The sequence below is a fragment of the Eptatretus burgeri genome, chromosome 5 (assembly GCF_056783735.1).
Source record: "Eptatretus burgeri isolate ZD-2024b chromosome 5, Ebu_testis_v1, whole genome shotgun sequence".
Lineage (NCBI taxonomy): Eukaryota > Metazoa > Chordata > Myxini > Myxiniformes > Myxinidae > Eptatretus > Eptatretus burgeri.
In genome coordinates, this window is record NC_140965.1 from 23,958,016 (window position 1) to 23,985,163 (window position 27,148).

The following is a 27,148-nucleotide window of genomic DNA, read 5'->3' on the forward strand; positions in this document are numbered from 1 at the left end:
AATCACCTATGATAAGCTTCCGGAAGCACTATGCAGGGGGAGACGTAACACCGCTCTAATACTTAGGTTCACATTTAGACAAACGCGATCAGTATGTACCGGTATATCATCCGCCCGTCTTTCCTGTTTCATACCCCAAGATTCCACATTTTGTGTTTTGTTATGTATATCATTCTAAAATATATCTTGGTCTGCAGGAAGCTTATACAAATCGATGACTGAAGAAACGAGATGGTATTCATAGAATACTTACCCCACGCAGTCTTGATAAGGACTTGGTGCAAGCCAACTCTTGTGGCGGCAAATTTGTAATTGCATCTCTCTAAAATTCTGAGGTAAATGTGTACAAATTATACATTGAAAAGTCTGCTGGGCAGTACATTAATAAGACTTTAAAAATAGCTTTTATTCTCCTTATCGAGTGTTTTCAAAACTACGAAGGCTGATAAAGATGCCAGAATAGATCGAAAAAGTATAAATCGGGAGATCGTTAAAACACCAAATTGTTATTCTTCTTCTTCTTCTTCTTCGCTTTTTTCACCAGCTGAGCACAATAAAGGCTCAATCAATTAGAATTGATCAAATTTCTAACGAGAGGAAGTGACTGTCTCTGGGCATTAGGCTTTGTTTAATTCACCATGTAAGTTCTGAGGGGGTGTGCATCATCCAAGTAAGAGGCGCTGTATCAAATGGTCATGTAAAGTGGTAAAGTTTCAATTTCCTCCATTGAACAGTTTTTGATGTATGCTCTTCACACTAGAACTTCCACTTTATAACTGCTGGTAGTGATGACCGGGTACCAAGACGTCTCGCTTTCATCAGAAACCTCACCCATTACGTCCTCTTTATTCAATTGAATTCCAAATGGAATTTTAAAAATAGGACCACCTGTCCTGAAGCTCAGCTGTATCGGGAGCAACAGTCATTCAAACCCACCACAGACCTCCTCAGACACTGAATTTTTGATGCTGTAATCAAACTTAAATACATCACGGGTAATGAAGGTTGTGGTCAAGTTTCATTGAAATTGTGTGTGGAGTTGGGAGAAGGGAGAAAATACCTATTTGGGGGGGGGGGGTCAAAAACCCTCCTGTAGATCCCCTTAATCAGTGCAGATTTGGATGCGGTCGATAAACTTTGGTACATCACGGGTGATGAAAATTGTGGTCAAGTTTCATCAAAATCATATATAGTTTCAGAGAAGAGAAAAATACCTATTTTGGGGGGGTCAAAAACCCCTCCATAGATCCCCTGAATGAGTGCAGATTTTAATGCGGTCGACATACTTCAGTACATCAGGAGCGAAGAATGTTGTGGTCAAGTTTCATAAATTGTGTGTGTAGTTTGGAAGATAGCAAATACCTATTTTGGGGGGTCAAAAACCCCCCGTAGATCCTCTTAGAGTGCAGATTTTAATGTGGTTGATTCACTTTGGTCTTCCACTGGTGTTGAAGGTTGTGGTCAAGTTTCATCAAAATTGTGTGTGTAGTTTTGGAGAAAAGAGCAAATACCTATTTTGAGGGGGTCAACCCCCTCCCCCCCCCACCAGTAGACCCCTTAATGAGTGCAGATTTTGATGCAGTCAATAAACTTTGGTACATTATGGGTGATGAAGGTTGTGGTCAAGTTTCATCAAAATCGTGTGTGTGTAGTTTTGGAGAAGATAGCAAATGAGGTCCATTGGGGTGGTGTTGGCGTGTATCAAGTGTGCCAGATAAGGATTGTGGCATGATTGTGGCTCACAAAGCTTTTGAAGAAGCCAAAAATACTTGGAAACATACCTATGAGAAAAGAGTGTCTCTGCATGACAAAACATTTGGAGAACTTCCGGATCAACTCATCCGAAAAGTTGATATCTTGCAGCCCGTACCACAAAAACTCCCGATGATATGGGCCATGAAAGGCCAGAAGGTTCATTGACGGGTACGTTCTAACCAAACTTTCATGCTTCTTAACACCAGTTGGAATGTCATGTCTGGGGCTTATTGATGCACAGGGTAAGTGTAACATGATTGCATTTACACTTAATCATGTTTGGGAGGAGGGAGGGGATGGGAGTGGGTGTTGTGTGGGCTGTGAAGAATGTTATAAATACAGGAGAGCCTTGCCATTCACGGGGGTTAACTTCTTGAAAATCCCTGTGAACCGCAAATGCACAATGTGCAAACTTAAGTGGTAATGGGGAAAATATGGTGAGGGACCATTTATCACCCATTTTTGCCAAACTGTCCCCTTAATTAACATGTTTGTGAACTGTTTTAGTGCTATTTACCTTAATGAATAAAAGTTATTTAGAACATAAAATAATGTATTTTTTTCCTGTATTAAGAACATAAAATTAAGTTTATTTTCTTGAGCTGTTAAGATCATGAAACTTACCTTTAATAATAATGATGATGATAAACTTGATCCAATAATGCGATGGTGATGTTGATGATGACAACGATAAAGATCAGTTGATGGAGATGATGGTGATGATGATGGTGGTGGTGAGTTTGAGTGGTTTACTGTGTTGACGGCACATGTTAATTAGGTAAATAAACGTGGAAAATAGTTTGCCAACCAGCGATTAAATTATTCGAGCATATTGACCGCAATCCGCAAACCTTGCCTTCAATAAATTCATCATGGTAGAGTGAATCCACGAAGGGAAAACCCATTGTGGTGATTCCTTTCAAAGTGCTGGTTGATGATGATGGTGTTTAAACCAGGTGATGATGATGATGTTTAAACCAGGACAAAAGAAATCTCACTCACATTTAAAATGCAATGATGTGTTGTAAATGAAGTCTGGTTGACAATTAATCCTTTGCGTCATCTCTCCAGCTGTTGAGAGTGAAGAAGGAAGGATTTATTGGTGCAAATCCGCTGCAACCTCAAAATGGCGTGGAATGTAAGAGGCTGAAAGGAATCATTCATTCATGTAGTGGATGTTCAGCCAAACAAACGAAATCCTCTTCACTCAATGGTCATGGTGGTGTAGAACAAACTTCACTATTAAATATCGACGTGTTGAGTGACTTGTGAATAAAATGAGAAAGTGTTGCAAGGAAAAGCATGCTTCGAGCTCCTAATCATGTCATCGTGATGAGCTCTCTTCGTGCCCCTGGACCTTGCCGTGGTATCCTCCACATCTAATGGCTCTCTGAAAGGACTCTACTGATTGGCTAATAAAGTTCACACATTTGCTTTCTTAACACTATAAGCAAAATGCAAAGAAAAATAGGACTGCACATCCTGAAGCTCACCTGAATCAGGAGCAACAGTCACTCAAACCCCGGCAGACCCCCTTACCCCCTAATTTTTTTTAATGCCTTGAACAAACTTTGATATATCACGGGTAATGAAGGTTGTGGTCAAGTTTCATTTAAATTGTGCGTGTAGTTTTGGAGAAGAGAGCAAATACTTCTTTTGGGAGGCTCAAACCACCCAAGACCCTGATTTTAAAAAATTCTTTATGCCATGGACAAACTTTGGTACATCATGGGTGATAAAGGTTATGGTTAAGTTTCATCGAAATTGTGTGTAGGTTCGGAGAAGAGAGCAAATACCTCATTTGTGGATTCAAACCACTACCCCCCCCCCCCAATAGACCTCCTTAATGAGCGCAGATTTTGATATGGTCAATACTCCTTTGTTTGGTTGGCATCAGATATGAAGCTTGTAGCCAAGTTTCATCAAAATCATGTGTTTGCTTCAAGCAAGAATGACTGACTCACTCACTCACTCAATCATTCACTCGCTCACTCACCAGCCGGACACTGCTCCATCGCATAAGCTCACTGGACTAAAGTCCAGGAGAGTTAAAAAATTAATGTCACTACACCCACAGATGGCAAGGCCCTCCTGTATTTATGTTTTGTTTCGTTCTGGGCCACAAGATAAATTATACTAGATTTTTTTCATCTATTGGTGAAAGGAGAAATGTCCGTTTGTGTGCGTGAGTTTATGCATGTTATAACCACTGCAGCTGCTCGCTTGTATTAACAGGAAATGGTACAAACCTAACTGTTCCCATCCACGGGTATGTATAGAGTTCGTATATTCTTGTGAGTCCGATTTTCATTCAGAAACAGAACTGTTATGGTTAACCATTTTTGAAATTGCCACTCTTTTGTTTAATTGCTGAAAATTATGTTTTAATCACAGATTTTGCGCCTGGACGGCAAGTTAAACATGCTAGACAAGTAAACACATTACCTCTACATCATCCTGTTCAGGTGTTGTTATATCCATAGACTCACAAATCACCACAAGTATGTCAATCAGGTGGGTTTATTCCCAACACTCCAAGCTTCTTACGCACAAGCACGTAGTGTCCAAAAACCACCATGTCATACCACATCATCAACTTGAGTACAAAGAACATGGTGCTATGCTAAAGCCTGCATAAGACACAGCAGGTTTAACACCTACTGCTGAATGAAGCCATGAGGCAACATGTCTGTCTCCATTTTGAACAGCATTGATCGCATTTAAATTCACCATGAATATCAGGCATGCCCTACACTTCTCAATGACCAATCACAAAGCTGCACAGAGCACCGAGGTCAAAGTTTGTTTGCCATTATTTCACCCACCTGGATAAATCCCTGCCATGACACTCAGCAAGAACTATTGTCCAACAACGATTACCGCTTCTGACTTGTGGCGAGTTACAAGTGAGGAGCTATTTTTGCTATGACTAGAAAAAAGCCTGTCCTTATGGACGAGACGAAGAGGAAGCAGGACTTGCAGTAAATGTTTACAATAGCACCAATGTAAAACACACAAACAACTTCTTCCCTCTCGGGGATAGTGTGCAGTAATTAGTTAGGGGGTTCAAAAGCAGCAGGCAAAAAATAATGTACAATATTGGATAGATAAGTTTTAGTGATATGTATGATATGTAAAAGAAGCAGATTGATAGAAAACCAAGGGGATGATTGTAGGGTAGGCCGGGGCCAGCTGTTATAAATTTTGTATTTTTTACCATTTACCAAATGAAATGAGAAAAAGCACATCATTTCCTTTCTGGTGAAAGAAGAATATATTTATTGAACAACAATAAAGTGAAAACATTTGAAACTAGAATGGCACTCGGTAGAGCGTGTACCTCCGCCAGGCTGAACAGTTTACGTTTTGTATCCCACTGATAGGCTGGATCTGGATCCGGATCTGAACCAAAATCGGATCAGCTTGTTCTCATCACCAAACCAACTCGTCCACCTAGTTATGTCACAACTTGGATACAACTTTTTGAAATATCATGCTATAAATCGTTTTTGGCCCCATCTCTCAATGATGTAAAATCGATGAAAAAAATTCTCGTATCCAGATCCGGATCTTCACCAAAATCGACTTGATTTGTCCTTGTCACACACCCAACTTACCCACTAACTTTCATCTGAATCAGTCCATAACTTCTTGAGATATCGTGCTGTATATCGTCTTTAGCTCATCACTCAATGGTGAAGAATCATTTTAAAATTCTCAGATCCGGATGCGGATTTGGATCTTCATCAAAAATGAATCAATTCTTCCTCATCATACTCCCAGTCCCAACCTGTCCACCAAGTTTCGCCGGAATTCGTCCATAACCTTTTGAGAAATCTTGCTATATATCGTTTTTAGCCCTATCTCTCAATGGTGAAGAATCACTTTAAAAATTCTAGTCACCGGATCTGGATCTTCATCAAAATCTAATAATTTCGTCCTTGTTGCACAACCAACGTCTCCATCAAATTTCGTCTGAATCCATCCATAATTTTTTGAGATACTGTATCATGCTCACAAACAAATTGACACAAACACACAAACAGACAGACAAGCGGGTGAAAACATAATCTCTGTCCAACGTCAGTAGCAGAGGTAAAAGTGACCTTTTCGTCAGCACTTTTGAAACATACCCTGACGTTAAGTGCACGTAGGTAAGTGACTGATAGGACATTCAAATGGTGAAATCAAAGCTTCATAATATTGTTTCAGCACAAATAGCTGTGACGTCACCCTTGCGAATGATTGTACGAGCATGATAGTCAAAGCCAAAATTCTAAGGCTTGAATTTCAATTTCTACAAGCACGCGCGCACACACACACACACACACACACACACACACACACACACACACACACACACACACACACACACACACACACACACACACACACACACACACACACACACACACACACACACACACACACACACACACACACACACCATTGTAAACATAGTCAAAGCTGAACAGTTTACCTTTTGTACCCAACTGATCGGTCAGATCTGAATCCAGAACTTAACCAAAATCGAATCGACTTGTTCTCGTCACTTAAGCAATTCATCCACCTAGTTTTGTCATAACTCGTCCATAACTTTTTGAGATATCATTATATATATATATATATATATATATATATATATATATATATATATATATATATATATATATATATATATAAATAAATATCGTTTTTGGCCTGATCTCTCAATGGTGAAGAATCACTTCAAAAATTCTACTTGCCAGATTCGGATCTTCACCAAAATGTAATCATTTCGTTCTTATCACACTCCCAACCTCTCCAGTCTCCACCGAATTTCGTCCGAATCCATCCATAATATTTTGAGATATCCTGCTCACAGATAAATACATAGACAGGCAAACGGACAAACAGTGGTGAAAACATAACCTCCATCCACCGAACCAGGCTGAACAGTTTATGTTTTGTATATCCTACCAGTAGGCTGGATCTGCATCGAGACCATTCATCCTTGTCACACACCACCCTCGATTTTTGTAGTCAAATAAATAGGTAACGTCACAAGTTACTGTGCAAGAACTAGCCCCGGTCTTCACTACAGTGTGAGCCTTCTACACAGTGCCATCAAGTACAATCCAGGCTGGGGGAACATCCAGTAGAAATGAAAGATGTGACGGTCTCACTCAAGGTGTACTGTCCAATGAAATCCTTCCTTTTCCTCCCCACGAGCCTCCACATTGTTAAATGCTCAGTCTTGTTCGCGCAAAGCGGGGTTAAGCAATTGGTTCAATCTGTTCGGCTCTCAGTCTATTTGTATGATAGAGCAACTTCTTCATTTAAATTTAATTTCACATTTCAAACACTGTAGAACATGAATCAGAAAACGAACCTGCAGTTTTAGCAGGACTTTGGCTCTGAATTTGGCAAATTGTATGGAATCTCATTCTGAGCACACACGCACACAGTGCGATAAAGCAAATCTGTCTGTCAGTCTGTTTGTATGTTGCCAGTGAAACAAAATTGAAAATCATTCCAACACAGAAAACCTACACTGTTTTTAGTGTGGATACAAAGGGCACAAACAACAGGCAGGGAAAACTGATTTAACATGTCAAATAAGGTGGTGTACAAGACAGTGCATCAACAGTGGTAAACTTCCGATTGTATGTTCTTTTTTTTCTATAACCTTTAAAACTTTTAATTTATTTAAATTGAATTATATATTTGAACACTGCAGAACACATCGCCTTGTTTACACTTCCAAAAATCACCAGTTAAGCAGTACTTGGGCAAAATTGTACATCGTCTCAACCAATCACATTTGCGACTTACGCTCTCATGGTGGGAGAACAAGATTCTGCTTCTTCTTCTTCATCAAATAAACTTTCCAATAAAGTCCCACGTCCTTTTTCTCAAGACCGCATGGGGTAAGGTATTCTCTGAACTCTAATAATTTGCACACTCTTTCCATATACCTTTATAGTCATTCGTTTACCTTTATACCTATTTTTAAGTGTTTGTGTATTTGTTATGACGAAAATTGAATTTTTTTTTATCATACTCGTTTGTCCGGTCTGTCTCGTTCTGTCTCGTTTGTAGGTCAACATAGCATGGCTTGGCTCGGTATGTACTGTGAGTGTGAGAATTCACGAACGCTTTCAGCTATCTTCGTCAAACTTCACCAGAGGATTCCGAAGGTCAAAAGTGAGGCTGTCGTTGTTTTTCGACTATACATATATGTCAAAGGTCAAGGTGACAGTGAGGTCATTTGCATGATTTTCGTCATATCTATCAGGCTACTTACTGCTTGATGCCTTCTTGTGTTTTGCATCCCACTGATGGATCTGTATCTGGACCATGAACCAAAATCGAATCGGCTTGTTCTTGTTTGTGTGTTTGTCCGTGCGTTTGTACGCTATTCTTTCATGGTAGCACCTCGAGGCCCCAAATTTTGGGTGTAGGTACTTCAGAATCTGGGCAAATTTGAAATGACCACACGTTGGCATTGATGTCCGTTTTCAGGCGACCAAAGGCTCCTACAAAGTGTATATTGGGAGGTGGGGCAGCATGGGCGCCAGCCCGCAGGCAAAAGGTAACCACTATGAGACGAATAACTCCATAGTTTTTCAACATCCAACACGTCCCGAAACCATCTCTGGGAAAAGCTCATGAAGCAGGGCAGCACCAGGCATCCTTTCACCCCCCCCCCTCCATGGACAGCGCCGAGTATCCTTTTACCCCCACGAGCAGCACAGGGATATCTTCCCGTCCCATAGGCAATGACGGGCAGCCTCTCTAACATACATCACCTCGTTCACATTTTTCTACTCTTAAGTGTAATTAACATTTCAAATCCAAAACGATTAGATGACAAAACAAAGCATGGTGTTGGCTTTAAACAGTAAAGATCTTAGGGTCTGGAGTTTAATCCCATTATGACGTTGAATTAACACCTGGTGGGTTGACTCAGCCTGTCGTCCTTCTGAGGTCAGGAAATGAGTACTCAGCTGAATGGTAACGGGGGGGGGGGGGGGGGGCACTGCATCAGCTGCGCAGCCACGCTTCAAGCAATGATGCAACCAAGCGGCCATAGGCTACATCACAATAAATAACTAGCATCTGTTAAAAACAAAGTCTTCGATATCCCCCGCCATAGTAAATGAGGATTAACAAACTTATATTCCCGAAGCGTGTGCAATATGTATGTGAAGTTTCCCCTTGATCTGACCAGCCGTTCTGGAGAAGATGTTTGGAGGTTTTAGGGTAAATTCAATATGGCCACTAAACCATGTGACCTATCAATTAGAAATTAACAAACTTCTGAAAGGATGTCTTGGGGAAAGTGTATGTGAAATTTTGCCTCAATCTGTCCAGCCGTTCTGGAGAAGATTTTTAGAATTTATTAATTTTGAATCCAAGATGGCTGACGAACCATGTGACCTATGACATCATAAATTTACATTCTGCCTCCAATCCTCCAGTGGAATGCGTGTGTGAAGTTTCGTGTTAATCGAATGAGGTGTGTTTTTCTATCCAAGATGGCTGCCAAACCATGTGACTTGTGACGTCATAATTTTTTTTACTACGTATGCAGACATGATGGAAGATGATAGTTGCAAATTTTCGCTTCGTTAGGTTATGTGATTCCAGAGAAAACATTATTTAATATTTTTCTTGAATCCAACATGGCTGCCAAACCATGTGACCTATCAATTAGAAGATATCAAAAGGCACCAGTTCACCACTTGTTTGATATGTGTACCAAATTTCGTAAAAATATATCTTGAGGGGATTTGTAGTTAAGCTCCGGAAACGAAATGTGACGGACGGACGGACCCCATTTCTATATCCACCGCCAACATCGTTGGTTGGCGGGGGATAAAAAAAATTATGACAAAACAATAATCGTGCACACGTGTTGGTGCTGTACTTCATTCCGAGACCCGAGTCCCACATCAACGATCATAATACCATCAACCACTTAATTCCACTCAATCACAACGAAACAATTCACAGAAATTCTCATTTTCCTTGCGATATCAATGATCATTGCATGAATAGCGAGGTAATGTGGCGGCATAATCGCACCTAAAATACAATCGAAACAATGGCGTTTCGTTTACCTCAATCGAGTTGTCCACGAGCACTTGGAACGAGCAGGCACGGAAGACCAGGAGAGTTCGTGCCATCTCGGCCAGAGTTTTGGCGCGAAACGTGTTCTCGGCGTCAAATTCAAGATGCTCAGCAGACGGTGCAAACCTCGACAGCGGGAGAACCGTGAAAGCATTTTCCATGGAAATGTCCTCCAAGTTGCTCGAAACGGAAGCCGAGAGAGTTTGGGGTTTAACGAACGACGTCTGTCTCGGAGCCTCGACTCTTGCGACGTGGGTGAGTTGATGTTCTTGGCGGACTTCGGCTGTCCGTGGGGATGAGGAGATTGGAATGCGAGTGCAAGTCACGACTGAGGGATAAGGTGAGGTTGTCATCAATTTTTGCTTCATGTTTGGAAATAAAAGTCGACAGGTGGCACGATATGTCTCAAAAGCGACTGAAGATCGAGTGAGACTTCGATTCTGGACCAGAAATAGCGAGTGCAAAGCACGGGCGGTCGAGTGTCTGAGGCGGACACGGGGAGCAGAAAGGATCGGCATGTCGCGATTTTAAAAGACTATCTATATATCTTTGAGTCTAATAAAAGATGGTAGTGAAGAAAACAATATGTAAATTGTGGAGACTAAAAGTAAAGGTGAATGTGGAAAGGATATTTTATCGAGGGGAAGGGGATTTGTTTGATACGACGAAGGAACTGTGCAGTCTCCAGATGCTTGAAAAGATGAACAAGAGGAGGAAGATTTACCACAGTAAGTGGTTCCGTGAGGTATAATTAGTTTTATAATCCGATATATGATCGATTAAAATGTGGAAATTGTAATGGCCCAAATTCACTGCCACTATCAAGGGGCAGAACAAGATGGAGGCATACAGGAAGAAGAAGAAGAATCGATGATGAATATGAAGAAGAATAAGAATTAATAATGGGAAGAAGAACAACAATCATTAGATGTTTTCATACAACTCCCTGAGATTTCCTGACGTTTAAACAAACACGACGATTTTTTTCTTCTTCTTCATCCATAGACCACAAACGAAAAAGAAAAATAAACGTGGAAAAGAAAACAAAAGGATGTAAAAAGTATTAAGTCGGAGTATTTTAAAAAATAAAACGCACGAAACGATCGAACATTATTCATGAAGACAGAAACTCAAATCCTCAGCTCTGGTTTGAGCTTTATAGAAAGAGGGGTTGTATTCGTGGCAGAGGAAGGAGGGGAGGTCGGTGTTGATAAGTTTGGGGGTGGGCGGGGCGAGGGGGGTGGTGGTGGTGGTGGTGGTGGGCGGGGCGTGTAGTTTTGTAGAAACAAAATGAGGCAACGACTGTGAAAATACAGAATTAATTATTGTCTGGAAACAAAACTACATAATCATGCAAGGATATTAATACAATAATTATCCACTTTACTAGATGGTCGACGAACAATTAAGACCAAGGAGGTGCATATACAACCATTATTTATTTATTTTTTGTATCCAGTCAAGGCTCAGAGAAGAGCGAAAATACAGGAAGGGTTAGGATGCAACATTACAAAAAGGAACAACAAGAGGAGAAGGGGGAAATGCTATCAGCAGGATGGAGGGAGAAATATACAGACAAGGAATGCGAGTAACGATGAGGGGTAGGAGAGAACGCAAGGGGTAGACAAGATGGATACTGAACAAAATTTTATGAGGGGTGGGAGGTGGTTTAACAAGTGCAGAAAAAGGTCATGGTTTTGGGATGGGGAATGACTTGAGATGGTCATGAAGTTGTCTTGAATTCCTGGAGGGAAGAATGACAATTGAAGTGTAGAATGTGGTTCCCATGCATCCATACATTGGGACCATACTCTGTGCAGAGCGTTGGTGCTGCCGAAGCAGTCTCCTTGGCTATTGGGCACAATCCTGGACGGATCACCACTCCGACACAGGATACCAGCAAGCTGGCACTCATTTTGCCGACCTCGGAAGGATCACAGGCAGTCAACCCCACCTGGTATTGATTCAACAGCAGAGTGGGATTTGAACTCAGGATCCTACAATCCCAAGCCCACCACCCTAACCATTAAGCCAACACCAGGCATGAATCATAATGAATTCCTATATTTTTGGTTCCACAGGTGGGGAAAAAAAGAGGAACAAAAGCATGGAGGTGAGCAGTGACCACTGACCGACCTGTTGGTGATGGGGAAGTGATAGCCCTATTGATTCAATTATCCTTAAGGCCTTGGTTTCCATGGCATCAAGCTGAGAAAGGTGTAGTGCATGGGTGCCAGCTCAGTGGTAAGAGCAGTACTCCATCAAGCTGCAGAAGAAAGCCTCGTCGGTGGATAGGAGTTCAGGTATGCGAAGGAAGGACTTTGCACGATGGAAGATGCCAAGTCGGCAAGTGGCTTTGGAGGCCAGCTTGGAAATGTGGCTTACCCAAGAGAGATCATAGCTGAGAGTGAGACCCAAGGGTTTGAGTGACAACTTCTTCAGGAGGGTTGTTGAGAAGGTCGATGGGAGGGTTTGCAGGGTGGTTCTTTCAGAGAGTGAGAGAGACTTTGTGGCTAACGATTGTGAAGGAAGTCAGCCTTGTGGAGTTGACGTGTGGAGTTGGCCTTGGATGCCATAGGCAGAGTTTGGCGAGCAAGTTGGAATGGCAGATTGTATCGAAAGCTCAAGATATGTCCAAAGAGACAGCCCTGATATCACATCAGATATTAAGAACCTCCATCTATGTTGGGGGAGTAGAAGAAGCATGTCAAAAGTAAGGTGACTTGGTATGAATAATAATTGATGATCTGAGATGAGGTCATTGGAGAAAAGGAATGATTTTATGTGTGCTGCGATGATGGATTTCATGACCTTGCTGATGATTGGAAGTAAGCCAATTGGTCTTCAGTTAAGGGTGTCTGTTTTTGCACCTTTTTTCTGTAATGCAGTGATGGCTGATTTCCAAGCACATAGAAGATGATTGATGGCAAATGATAGGGTAAAAAGGGCAGAGGGAGAATGTAAAAGTGCAGCAGAGCAGGTTTTTAGGATTCGTGAGCCGATACTATCTGGTCCACTTGCCGAGTCAGAGTTGAGGGTTGCCAGAAAGAGCTTTGTTTGGTATGTGGCACATTCATTAGTGAACATCACCTTTCTGCATTTTGGGATTGTGTCACAAGCATCCTTGCACATGCATCCCGTCTGTGGTTTCAATCATTGCCTGAAAACTCTTTAACGAACATTGGGTGATTATGTGTGCAATTTTCGGTCAACCTTCATCTGCTTTGTATTGTTGAATGCAGTATTCCAAGCTCTGTGGATCATTTACGGGTCGACTTTTTTGGTGACCTGGCACCAGATTATTTGACGAATTGGCACTGCTGATCTCCGGTTTATGGCCTTCTCGTTCTTGGCATATCTTTTATGTTGCCTGTTGCAAAAAGTTTATGCTCCCAATGCAGAAGTATCTTTTTATAGGGAGCTTCTTGGCAGAATCGTTGCTGGAAGTCGACGTGCACTTCCGTTGTTTTCCCTGTTTGTGGACTTTTGTGAACACAGACACTAACAACAATTCGTTGTTCAGTGGTGTAATTGCTGGTATCGTCCACGGTTACATTCACTCAATCTGAAAAAGGGGGAAAAGGAAATTGATGAACACTGCACACAAAAGCAATGTCACAATTTTTACAAGGGGGTGATAAGACATTGTGACTACCCTGAAGAGTACTCGATGCTTTGCCCTCTTGTCTCAAAGTATATCAGGTTCCATGGAACCAGACATGGAGGTTTTGCTTGCAAAGAAAACGACAGTCCCCCATCGCCTTCCCAAAATGTAAACAAGTGCAGATGTCCACGCATTCAAGACATTGATTTATATTTTGAGTTGGAGGAGGATCGAGGGATAACTTTGGAGGCAGCCAAGGGGAAGACGGTTCACAACAGGCCTTGTAAGATGAAGCACGAAAATAACTATACACATGCCAAAACCACACCTCAAAATCGACCAATCAAGTGGAAGGAACCAACCAACACCAATCATTGGACAGAAAATTAATGTTATGGAGGATGCATTTTGCTCACAACTCATGCAGTTAACAGAGATCAATCATGTACAGTTGTCCGTTGTTTATAATCTCACTCAATCTACTTTTCCACCTGCAATTTAATTTGAAAAACAATTGTTTTGAACATTTTCATAAGCTAAGTTGTTGGTCTGTTTATAGTGTGAAAATTGTCAATAACATCTTTACAATTTTATTATTTTGCGACTGAAGAAACCAAAACGAGTTCTTCAGTGCCTTAAGGGATGAATGAGAGTGTGGTCCAACATCACAGACTGATGAGCTTTCCTTCCAAACATGCAACTCAATGACTGGGTTTCCTTCAACACCAAAGTGCTATCCGACAGGGCTGACAGGATAGCCTTGAGGCACATGCACTCACCTCTGAGCTCTCAAGCCTGGGTTTGAATCCCGACCCAGATTTAAAGTCGCCCTGATGTTTCACAGGCATGACAATATATCAATGTGTGTGCCTTCCATTGGAAGGACGATAAGCCGGAAGACCCATCTGCTAGCACTGGTGGTTGGTGGACGTGAAAGATCCAACGGTGTCCTTCATGAAAAAGTAGGCTAAGTATTGCCAGCACCCTGAGCAAATGACAAATTTCTGCCTGGCATGTGGCTAGCAAGTGATCTGGTATTCTTAGCAACTCCTTGACATCATCAGGTTACACTGCTTACCATTCTCAGTGTGGTTGTTGTCCGATTCATCAACTGCTACACCATAAACAAACTCATGTTTACTTGTTTGCATGTCACATATGAACGGCCATCTTAAGCTACAAAGGGCAACCATTACGAATGAATATCTAACACAATTTTCCAACCACCCAATATCCTCTTCCCAACATAAGCATATTCCACTCCACCACCTCAACCCATTTCGTCCCTCAGCATTGCTTGACAATCCTAACCAGATTAACCCGGCTGTCTTGAAACGCTCACCAAGTTCCTGAGTTAAGCTTCTAACCTCTCTCTTGCATGTTATTTTTCATTCTTGTGTTAATTTTAGGTAGTAGGTTGTAGACAACAACCGTTTAGGGTAGTACTACCATTCTGACTTAGGAGCGTTAAAGTGGTGGCTGGAATCGTCTTCCACTCTCCGTATCAGGATTGCTGGTCTTACATTCTGTCACCCAAACTAAAGCTACCGGGCGAGCTTTAATCTCTCTTTCTTGCAAACAAACATCACACACTTTTCTAACTCACTCATTTTCACTCCTCACTTTACATTCTCTCTTTTATTTATCTTTATTTAAGGCCTGGCCTCGATGAGGACTATTTAGTCTGTGACTGGAGCCTTCAACATTTAAAAAAAATAAATAATAATTGGCATCAGCCAACTTGGTGAACCACACAGATACCTCATCATCTTGTAGTGATTTTAGCATAAACCCAGTGGATTCAAAACAGACCACTTCAACCACCTGTTTGAAAATATTTTCTTAAAAACAATCCAAACTACGAATGTTTCTTTCAAATATCCATCTGCATATGAATTGGACAGCTGATGAGTTGATTGAGGTCTAACAAATGAATCATCCTTGTCCAGGATGTAAGAGTGCAAACAAAGCACAATACAGCTTCAGGATATGGAACAAAGAGGTAACAAGTAAAAGGCATAAAGTGAAGAATCAAACCAAATGATCAAAACGGGAGAGATCTCCCTTTGAAGAAAAATTCAGAATTCTGAAAAAAATTCCGTACAACTCTGTGTGCAAAAGTTTACATCACCACAACTTTTAAAAAGGGAGTAAAATGTGTTACTATTGTAAAAAAAAATATATTTTATAATACCAGTAGTTCATATAAAAATTTGTTCCTATAAAAAATAGGAACAAATGAGTTGTCAGCAGTCAGCCTGTTAGGGTAAGGTGAGGTCGAACCATTTTATCTTTTAAACTGTTTGACAGATTGACTTGACCTGCCAACAGAACCAATATCCATTAAAAAAATATCCTCGCCTGGTGTTGGCGCAGTGGTTAGGGCAGCGGCTTGGGATCCAAAAGGTCCTGAGTTCAAGCCCCGTTGGCTGCTTGAATTAATACACACCAGGGGGTTGACTCAGCCTGTCATCCTTCCGAGGTCGGCGAAGTGAGTACCAGTGTACTGGGCCCAGTGTATGCCCCAGTTAAAATAGGTGTACCATATCCCTGTGTCGTAAGAGGCAACCAGGGTTGCGTCAGGAAGGGCATCTGGCATAAAACCTGTGCCAAATCACTATGCAGATCATAACGGATGATCCACTGTGGCAACCCCTAACGGGAGCAGCCGAAAGAAGAAGAAGAAGAAGAAGAAGAAGAAGAAGAAGAAGAAGAAGAAGAAGAATACCAGTAGTTCATAAAAGTTATTCAAGGACAAAATCTTTTGTTTGTTTTAATGAATAAGCAATGACAAGCAGAAGTCAGTGCCCACTTATACCATTAAAGCACTTTATAGTACAAAAGTGGTTGGGGCAGATTTGGACCAGCAGTTGGTCGAAGGGTGGGCTTTGTGAGTGTTGATGAGGGTAAATAAAAATAGGAACAAATGAGTTGGCAGCTGTCAGCCTGTTAGGGTTAGGTTAGGGTTAGGTTAGGTCGAACCATTTTATCTTTTAAACTGTTTGACTTGACCTGCCAACAGAACCAATATCCATTAAAAAAATGTATGCTTCCACAACCGTTTTTCTTACTTGTAACCCAATAATCAATGTTTTAAAGTCGAACAAAAGACTGCTGACCGTATCGAATTAAATTGCTTTTAGTTTCTCTGATCGTTTCACCACTGGTCGATCTTTGGGGTATTATGCTATGTTCCCACTGTCGTGCGATCCGTTACAAATGCCACGATTGGCCATTCGTAGCTGATCATGGAATTTCTCTGAAAGCTGTTCCCACTATCACGATGCGCGGCACGATTGAAATCGTGGTCTCACAGAGCATAGTGTTTGTCTTGTCTAAGATTGATCCCGATCACCACGATTATGAAGCACGATTAGATGCGATCTGTCTTGCTTTGTTACGATGCAATATGATCTGATACGATGATCCCGATTGACAATTGATCGTAGAAAAATTTTGAACCGTTCAAAAATTTTCTACGATTAACACGATTGCCATGACTGACCTCAAGATCTGATAGGATCACCATGATTACTCCACGATTAAGACCACGATTTCAATCGTGCCGAGCATCGTGATAGTGGGAACCCAGTATTAAGGAGCAATGTAAAAATCCAACAACCCAAATATCTTAATAAAGTGCCCATAGCTGTGTGCATGCTGTTCTAAACAAATGCAAATCTACATGGACAATGTTGTAGCTTTCCAACCAGATGTTTAACAGAGTTGTCTGTCTCTACAAGAGCTTTGGGAAGCAGTGCAGGATAGGGATGTTTGGAGAAATCAGATCATGAATATTGTTGTGGGCCGGGGGTCGGTGAGAAGACCACTAGGTAGGGGAAAGCTATCTCGGCTCCCACCAGACTCCCCAGAATTGTAAGCCGTCACACACTGATAATTCCGTGACGCGGCGGGTCGCTTAACTGACCGTGGGGCCAATACCTCAACCGCGTGACCGAGGGTTCTCCCACCGTTTGAAATATCGGCAAACACCGATATTTGGTTGAAAAGGAATGCACCGCTTTTACCTCGCACACCCGCATCCCGCCCAACGTGGCGTGGAGTCGCCTTTATCGGCCTCCATACGCATTTCGTGCAGCGTGGGCGTCGTGCTGGTTGTTTCCTGTGTTGTGAAAAACACCATTCGTGCAGCCTCTTAAGAGGTATTCATTCGTATGCCTTTTTAATGCAACCGGCAATCTTCCCCAGATCATCGGAAGCTTGAGTCGATAATCCCACACTGCGAAGTGCACTGTATGACTCGCTGCACATGTTGGGTTTAGGGCTCGCTTAGGAACGAGGGCTCTGCGCCGTTAATGCCTGCGCGTTATCGTTTCCCCGCAGCGGCGCCGCACGCGCTGGCCTCCATGAGGGCCGACCTCACACCGACAAAGGCACATGTGGCTCAGATTTACCTCAGGAATAATCAGACAAAAAGAAGAGTAGGGACGAAATGAAGAAAAAATGATGTAAGCAAACCTAGCATTGAGATCATCGTAATGCGCGCCCCTGTTATCCCGCTAGACAAAAGGAAAGGGACTATGCACGTATATTAATGGAATAACTGTCTTGGGACCACTGTCTGTTGGATGCATGCGGTTCTGAGAACCGCAACAATATCACCAGAAGTCAGCCACAACTTGATGGGATGAGATAACTGGACTAGATGAGGTTTACATAGTAGCTGAAGGACAACTGGCAGCAGATTTACAAACTACAAAAGAGTATGGGGGAATGGACACCAATACACAAGGAGAAACTGAGGTACAACACAAAAACAAGAAACAATGGGCTGGAGACGAACAAGATGGCAAAATGTTTTAGCATGTGCAGAAGAGATCAAAGGCGTGCATCGGTGAACATGACATAGTGATGGGCAGTATAATTGAAAGAGTGAAGTGAGAACAATAGAAATGGGGATACAATTCCACAATGGAGAAAATAAATGGACAAGAGAAACAAGTGAGTAACCAGTCTGAACTAGGGGAGGGTGAGCAAGTGGTATGTTAAGGAGTGTGTGTGACCTGGGGTGCCTTGGGGACGGGAGGTAAGAGAGGGCAAGAGGAAATGTCAGCTTGTATAAAATAGAGATGAGAGTGAGGGTCCCTGTGAATCAGCCCACCGTCTTGACATTCCAATGGCGTGGAAGGCCTGTAATTCCCCTGCTTCAAGAGGAACAAGGTGGAAAGCAGCAGCACCAACCTAGAGTGAGAAGCCATACTCCATGTAGCTCATATAAAAGCTTTGTACCCCATGATGAGTATGACTCGGGGATTTTGAGAAAAAAAAAACAAACATCCGTACTGCTCAAGGTTTATTAACTTTGCACTCACTTCTCACCATTCACCTAAATTCTAACCGTTGCACATAAATGCACAACATATTAAATTAGTATTCAAAGAATCACCAACAGCTGACCAATCAGTCCACAGTGTTCAATGCAGAAAAAATAAATTGTACTGTGGAATTTTTTTATCTACATTATATTTATGCAGAAGGGGTTCTAACCAACAAGTTGGGTCACTAGATCAAGATTGGGTTACTTAGGCTTTAGTATGAGTTTTATTTGAACTTGCTACTAATTTGTGGTCATCCAACAGTGGTGGGTCACTATCTTGACCGTGAGAGACTTCACTGACGACTGTGCATCGGGCAGAGCTTGGATTGTGCATTGACGTTCGACCATAAGATGACACGAGGCCACTGAAGTGGCCGTTATTTCTAGGTTTTTTTTGGTATCAATCATCACAATGAATTTATTTCTGATATATTTCTTCTTCAATGCAGATTTTAAGCATGCGCTGTTCAAAGTACTTCTCATTGTATGCGCATCGCATATATGACAATAAACTCATTATCATTAAGAATATAATGTTTTTATTGTGACGTTGATCTTCTGCATGTGAAAATAATGCTGTACAGCAAGTTTCAGGTAAATTGGCCCAGGGGGTTGGAAACGGATAAGGAACAAACAGACTAGAATGGCACATGGTGGAGCACATACCTCCACCAGGCTGAACAGTTTACATTTTGTTTCCCACTGAATGGCCAGATCTGGATCTAGAACTGAACCAAAATCTATTTGGCTTATTCTTGTAAGTGAACCAATTCATCCACCAAGTTTCATCCAAATCCATCCACAGCTTTTTGAGATATCATGCTAGGCCCTATATATCATTTTTGGCACTATCCCTCAATGGTGAAGAATCACTCAAAATTAGAGTATCCAGATCTTCACCAAAATCTAATAATTTCATCCTTGTCACACACTCAACCTGTCTACCAAATTTCGTCCAAATCTGTCTGCAATTTTCTGAGATATCCTCCTCACAGACAGACAGGGGTGAACACATAACCTTTGTCCACCTTCGGTGGCGGAGGTAAATATAGTTACTGTACGTGATCAGTTCAATATTTATGATTTATTCTGCTGTTGTTGAATGCAAATGAAAGTTTTTTTTTATGGTGATACAATGGATGCACGTGTCTTCCGTACACGCATTTTAATTCAATCCAATTTTGCAATTCAAGCTATAATGTGAGAAGCAATCCATTTTAATTGAAGCTATAATGAAGACACGCTTTCCATAATTATGAGCATGGACAGTTCCATGACTGTAGAGCGATTTGATTGTGATCACTTTCCATGATTGTGGAGTGATGTGTGCATTTCTTTAACTTCCAGTGCAAGGCCAAAATATCAATTGCTTCAGTCTTAATCACTCAAACATACATGCATGCATACACACATCCACACCATCCAAAATACACACACACACACACACACACCAAATATTAAGCAATGCAAATACATCGGTTAGAAGGCATTACAAATCAATGGATGGAATTGCCTCAATGTTGATTGAAGTATGCCAACCGGTGTGGGAAGCAAAAAGATGACGTTTGAGACGTTAACCCTTTGTAGGAGCAAAATGGGAAGGGAACTATATTTCTCCAACGAAGGGGATAACCTTGTTCTACCTGTCCACCAACGCAGATCAACACTGGGCTTCATGAGCAAGACTAGTTCTTAATTATAAATTTGGGCTTTAACACAATTTACGAGTAATGTAGATAAACATAGCGAATAAATCAAACGTTTTTGTTATGGTACCACTCCATATTTACCAAATTAACATTTCCTTTCAAAGAGGATAACTCGACACCAAACCAAAACTCGTATCAAAGTGAGCTGCATACAGGAAACACAACTGTCGAGGTCTAACTTGGAATTCAATCAATTTTAGAGGTACAGTACAAAGTGCATTTCATTCCATACCATACATGGCTTTCAAATTAAAAAAAAACAAAAACTCAAAATAGCTAATGGGTAAATTAGCAAGGATCTATAGATCCTTAAAAGCAATCACATTACAAGAAAAAAAAAAAGGAAAACATGATCAATATTTTTGTCCCACAATCTTTCCAAAAGGCAAAAAAGAAACCCCACAAATGAAGGTAACCCACCCGACCCCTCCTTCCAATAAAAAAGTCAAAAGTTCATTTTTGAACACATGCTTGAAGCTCATGCATTGTTATCGATATGCCAAGCTACAGGATATTGTACTTCAACCGACATTTTGGCGAAAGCATGACCCCCTTTTTTTTTTTCTTTTTCTTTTTTTTTTTTTAAACAATCTCAAATCTCACCTTCTCTTCTACAAAATTGATTATCTGGCTTTAGTTATTTCCAAAAGCATAGCTTGTGCCAGATAATCCAATATTAATTACTGTCTGACCAGACACAGACCATCCTCGCCTGGTTAGGAAATTGATACAAGCAAGAAACCACTTTGGCAGTGACTTAACTGGCAAGACAGCAGCAGGCTAAGCAGGAAAAACAAAAATTGGATTGTAAACTTTTTTTTTTTTTTACAATTTACAACATACACACCAGTAAAATGTACAATTAAGTGGCTCAGATTGATTTTGTGGTCAAAGGAATACAGAGAAATTGGGAGAAATGAAGCAGCAAAAGTGAAAGAAAGAAAGAGGGGAGGTGAGGGGTGGGAGATAGAGATCACTGAATCAATAGTGGGTGAGAAATAAGACTGGAAAGAGGGTTTAAAGTTTAAAAAGGGACAATAAACTGAGTTCTGAAAAAGGACCAAAACGATAAAGGACAAAGTCAAGAGATACAAGGTTCAAGAAACCACTGTTCAATATCAGAAACCACGATGTGATAGCATTGAGTTGGAATACTGACTAACAGGAGATAGTAGAAGTTCAATAACCTGATATTCGAGATAAGATGCCACAGTGTGAAATCAGCGAGTTGGAATACTGACTGGCAGTTGACGCTAGACTCACTAGAGGACTGCTTCAGATAGCACGAGGCCAATGTTTTGAAAAGAGTAGAATTGAACACGGGTCTTGCTATGTGACAAGTAAGCACAAAGAAGTCTGGGAAAGACTTCAGCCAATCACAAGATTTGGCTCGGCATCCATCATAACTTCATTTAGGTGTCGTGACCTCGCCACTTAAGGTCAATGTTATATGATCAAGGTTGCCCAGGCAAAAGGCAGAGGTCAGAGGTCAAGATGCAGACGAGCGGAACCATGTTGTATTGTGATTGGAAGGGGAGCTGAGCTTTCCAAGCTTGGTCCCACCTCCATATGCTCCACCATTTCTCCAGGTACGTCTGATAATGGTCCAAACCTCCGCCCACCATCTGGACCAATTGGCTTCAAAGGGCTGTTAAAAAATGTTATTTGTCAAACTCAGTTTAAAAATAGTTAATTAAAGTGACATAACATGCTATTCATTCAGCCTGATTACATAGTCATCATGGGCATGCAACAGTTACCACTCAATGTGCAACAGAATCCTCACACCACTGTTCTTTTAAAATCTGAGCCACTCGACTAATTTAATTTCAATAATCAGTATCGCCCCGAAGAGGATGCTCGACTATTGCAATACCCCTGTGTGTGTCTGTCTGTCTGTCTGTGCGTGTGTCCCTGCATCTATATATTTTTTCTTTTAAAATGTTTTCTCTGCAATTGCTTGTTCGATCGTTGCAAAACTGTAAACCTAGGAGGGAATCCCCATGGAGAATATTTCATTGCTAACTCTGACATCATAGGTCACATGGTATATTGGATAAAAGGGAAAACCATGGGGGTATATAGGGTGATAATGATGATGTCATCAGTGAAGTGGTATTTCAGTCACAATTGGTTGAATTGAAATCTTTATCCAAAAAATCTGAAACTTCTTATATCTGATCTATGACCGGATGTGAGTGAAGAATTAAATTTATGACGTTCATAGCCCATGCCAAGAAACTATGTGACATAATATGATTTACAACGATTTACAGGGAATTAAGGCACAGGAGGAGGCCATTCGGCCCATCATGCCTGCACAACACCAATACCAAATTTAATCAATCCGTTGATACCCCCTTCCCTTTGTGTGCAACCTTTTTGGCTGCTACACTGGTACTCATTTCACCCACCTCGGAAGGATGACAGGCTGAGTCAACCCCCTGCAATTAATTCAGCTGGCAAATGGGGCTTGAACTCAGGACCCTAGGATGCCAAGCCACCACCCGAACCTCTAAGCCAAAACCAGGTATGATGATGCATGGATGATACAGGTTATGGGCCATAATAGTAGCGTGTACAGTTAACGATGGTATTTTTGGTCAGAATGAACGTGTGAGGCGAGAGCATGCGCTCTGAGTACCGTTCTAGTTGTGTTATCACACTTGGTTAACTCAAATTCATTCAAAAAAATTCGCCATTTCGAAAAGTCCACTTAACTGGAATCTACTCTAACAAATCACCGTTTCATGAACATTTTAATCTGATCTCGACAAAATAGCAAATCCTCTCCTCTGGACTTGAAGACAAAAACTTCCCCACAAATTACTCTTGCTAGTCCTCTGCTCCATTTGGTTCAGCTGATCATATGCTTGTAAGAGTCAACATATTCTTGAGCTGCCTCAATGCCAGCAAGTCTAGCAGTTCACTCAGACAGATTGGCAGGGACTGCAAGCAGCCATCTCTCTTCAGGACTAGTCTCCCATATCTACGGCCCCTGATGTGAACTCAGCCTGGGAATTCTTCCATAGAAACCTCATCTCTCTTGTGCACAGATTCAAGCCATCTCATTTTCAGTTATCCGACCCTTCCTCCCACCAATGGAACACTGAATCCTGTGGTGAGGCATTTGCTCTGAAACAACTTGCCTTCTCTTCCTGGAAAGCAAATCTGACCATCCCTTCCTTCACTTTAAGTGGCACCCATAGCCGACTCCACTCGTGAGAAGGACGAATGCCTCAATTCTGTGTGTGCTTCCAAATACTGTGTCCCCAACCCCTCATTCTCTGTACCCACCCTTTGCAATCACACCCAACTACTCCTGGACTGTCTTTCCACTTGAAAAGGTGGAGAAGTTTCTGGCAACCCTCGACTGATTCTGCAACTGGACTGGATGGCATCAGCTCACGTGTCCTAAAAATCTGCTCTGCTGCTCTTGCACATCTTCTCTCTGCCCTTTTCATCCTATCATTTGCCCGATGTCATCCTCCATCTGCTTGGAAATCAGTCAACATCACTGCATTACATAAAAAGAGACCAAAACGGATCCCTTTAATGACAGACCAATTAGCTTACTTCCAATCATCAGCAAGGTAATGTAATCCATCATCACAGTTGATATTAAATCCTTCTTTTTTCAACAGCCTCACCTCAGATCATCAATTTTGATTCAGACCAGTTCACTCTACCATTGACATTCTGCTTCCACTCACCAAACAATGGAAGGAAACCCTCAATGTCAGACATGAGATCAGGAATGTCTCTCTGGACATATCTCAAGACTTTTTTTTATATTTTTTGAATACATTGTCGAGGCTCATATGAGAGCTAGCACACAACGCACAACAAGGGGGACAGGAGACAAGAGGGTGGGAGAGGGAAGGAGAAAACAGTGGTGAACAGAGACATCAGGAGATCTGTGGAAGGGAGAGGGCTGGGGCGGGGAACACGGGGTAAACAAGATGGACACTACAGGGATGTTCAGGACCTCACACGACAGGGAACTTTGGGGAAGGAAGGCAGGGAATTTGAAGGAGGTGGGTTTGGGGTGGATTAACAGGGGTAGAAAAAATCATGGTTTTAGATGGGGGAAGATAAGAGGTGGTGGTGAACAGCTGTTTTGAAGACCTGAAGGGAAGAATGGGATTGAAGAGAGTGTGGGAGTTTATTCCAAAGGTGGAAAAAAAAAGAGGAATGAGAGAGTGAAGGTGAGTAGTGGTTCGTGATTTTGGTAGTTTTACCAAAAGGGGGTTGCTGGCAGACTTGAAAGCCCTGCGGAAATATGGGAGGGGGTGGGACATATCGCAGACAGAGCAGGGGGGGCGAGACCGGAGAGGAGACGGTAGAAGAGAGAAAGACCACCGACCTTGTTGCGGTGAGAGAGTGAGAGGCCCAAAGACTCAGCCTCACTGCGGGAGATACCAATGATCCTAAATGCCTTGGTTTCCACAGCATGAAGCCGAGAAAGGTGAGCGGCAGGAGCACCAGCCCAGAGGGAAGAGCAGTATGTTTTGTATGTGGTCATAAGCTCAGGTGGGCTGAGGAAGGACTTTGCGCGACAGAGGATGCCCAGTCGGCGACTGGCTTTGGAGGCCAGGTTGGAAATGTGGCTTTCCCGGGAAAGATTATGGCAGATAGTAAGACACAGAAGCTTGAATGAAAGGACTTCTTCAAGAGGATTGTTAAAAAGTAGATGGGGGGGGGGGGCAGGCAGTTCCAAAAAGTCATTTTGGAGAGATATAGTGAGAGTGTGAGATTTGTCAGGATTGAAAGACATGTTCCATGTGTTGTACCAATTTGTGATTTCATCCAGATCTGCAGAGAGTGAAGAAGCTGCTGATTGCTGGTCTGAGGGATGACAGATGGTACGGCAGAGGGTGGAGTCATCAGCAAAGAGATAGAGGATTTTCCAGAGAGTCGGAGAAATCATTGATGAAAACCAGAAAAACAACAGGGCCCAGAACATTGCCTTGAGGAACTGCAGCCTGGACAGGAAGAGGGGATGAGAGAACTCCATTTCGGGCTATACGTTGGCTGTGACAGGAGAGGAAGTCTGCGAGCCATGAGCAGAGATGGTCTTGAATACCATAGGAAGAGAGTTTGGTTGGCAGGGCAGGGTGCCAGACTGTGTCAAAAGCACATGATATGTCTGAGGATATGGCTCTGATTTCATGTCTGGCATTGAGGACCTCCATCCATTGTTGGGAGAGCAGAAGCAGCATATCCAGGGTAGAGTGACCTGGTCTGAAACCAAATTGATGATCAGAAATCAAGCCATTGGGGAAGAGGAAGGATTTAATGACCGAGGCGATGATGGATTCCATAACCTAACTGATGATTGGGAGAAGGCCTATTGGTCTGAAGTTGCAGGGATCTGTTTTTGCACCTTTTTATGCAGAACGGTAATGTTTTCTAATATCCAAGCAGATGGCACATGACCAAAACAAAGGCCTTTCATTACAGTCTGGCATCCTGCCTTGCTCTCCAAACTCTCTGCCGATGACATCCAATACCAACTCCACACATAGTGGCTCACATCATCACCTGTAGATTACTGACTTCCTCTACTCACAAAGCCAATGTGTGGCTCTCAACAGAATCCTATCAGCTCCCCTGCCTGTCAAGGCTGAAGTGCCCCACGGCACTGTTCTGAGCCCAGTCATATTGCTAATGTTCAATGACTGGAGTGCCCCGAGGCACTGTTCTGGGCCCAGTCATATTGCTAATGTTCAATGACTGGAGTGCCCCGAGGCACTGTTCTGGGCCCAGTCATATTGCTAATATTCATCAATGATCTCCCTGACTCTGAAACATCCCCATTTATTTGCTGATGACTCCACCCTCTGCCGTGATGTCCTTCAGAAAGAGAGGCAGCAGTCTCTTCCCGCTCTTCAGAAATTGACAAAATCACAAGCTGGTCAAACACTTAGAGAATGAGTGAGAGATTTGTCAGAATTAAAAGACATATTCCCTCTCCAAAAGGACTGTCTGGCAAACTCCCATGTCTACTTTCTTTCCAATCCTCTTGAGAAAGTCACTCAAACTACCAAATCTCAGAATAAGTCACGATCTTTCTTGGGCAAATGACATTTCAAAGTTGGCCTCAGTCAGTCGCCGACTGGGCATTGTCCATCGCACCTTCCTCGCATACCTAAACTCCTATCCATCAACAAGGCCTTCATCCGAAGCTTGATGGAGTACTGCTCTCCACTCTGGGCTGGCTCGCCAGCCTCACATCTTGCTCATCTTGATGCTGTGGAAACAAAAACCTTCAAGATCATTGGAATCTCCCGTGTTGAAGCTGACTCTATGGGCCTATCACTTTGCCATTGCAGACAGTTCGGTGGTCTCCATCTTTTACCGCTTCCTCTCTGGTCTTGCATCCTCTATTCTTTCCATGCTCTGTCCCCCCCCCCCCAACAACCCCTATGATTCTGCAGGGCTCACATGGTCAATCATCAACCCCTTCTGGTGAACCTACCTAAATCCAGGATCATTGCTCACCTCCACCCATTCCTCTTTTTTCCCCACCCATGGAACCAACTTCCACATCCTCTTTAATCCCATTGTACCCTACAGGTCTTCAAGCCAGCTGTTCACCACCATCTCAGATTGTCCTCCATCCAA

The 27,148-nt window shown here is 42.2% G+C and overlaps 3 protein-coding genes and 1 long non-coding RNA gene across 9 annotated transcripts in view; 2 read left to right on the forward strand and 2 right to left on the reverse strand.

Moving 5' to 3' along the window:
• Positions 1 to 15,957, reverse strand: part of PRODH2 (proline dehydrogenase 2) — a 91,819-nt gene extending 75,862 nt beyond the window's left edge. The window contains exon 1 of one of the 5 annotated variants that reach the window (XM_085881104.1): positions 15,836 to 15,957. Coding sequence is in view for 3 of the 5 variants with exons in the window: in XM_085881100.1 (XP_085737226.1) it covers positions 9,861 to 10,388 (528 nt within the window). In the remaining 2 variants the exon portion in view is untranslated. Of the gene's footprint in view, positions 1 to 6,714; positions 8,465 to 9,860; positions 11,023 to 14,253; positions 14,338 to 15,835 lie in introns of those variants that run through there. The other 4 variants (XM_085881101.1, XM_085881100.1, XM_085881099.1 and 1 more) reach the window with 4 other exon arrangements.
• Positions 1 to 27,148, forward strand: part of LOC147026071 (uncharacterized) — a 182,631-nt gene that overhangs the window by 115,110 nt on the left and 40,373 nt on the right. The gene's annotated exons all lie outside the window — the stretch shown is intronic.
• LOC147026073 (uncharacterized) overlaps positions 10,072 to 27,148 on the forward strand; it is a 390,674-nt gene continuing 373,597 nt past the window's right edge. The window contains exon 1 of the long non-coding RNA XR_015058108.1: positions 10,072 to 10,210. This is a non-coding gene — a long non-coding RNA (uncharacterized LOC147026073). The remainder of the gene's footprint in view (positions 10,211 to 27,148) is intronic.
• The window catches only part of LOC147026074 (ribosomal protein S6 kinase beta-1-like), a 75,593-nt gene continuing 67,220 nt past the window's right edge, over positions 18,776 to 27,148 (reverse strand). For both annotated transcript variants that reach the window (XR_015058107.1, XM_085881109.1), the window contains exon 15: positions 18,776 to 22,169. Coding sequence is in view for 1 of the 2 variants with exons in the window: in XM_085881109.1 (XP_085737235.1) it covers positions 22,004 to 22,169 (166 nt within the window). In the remaining variant the exon portion in view is untranslated. The remainder of the gene's footprint in view (positions 22,170 to 27,148) is intronic.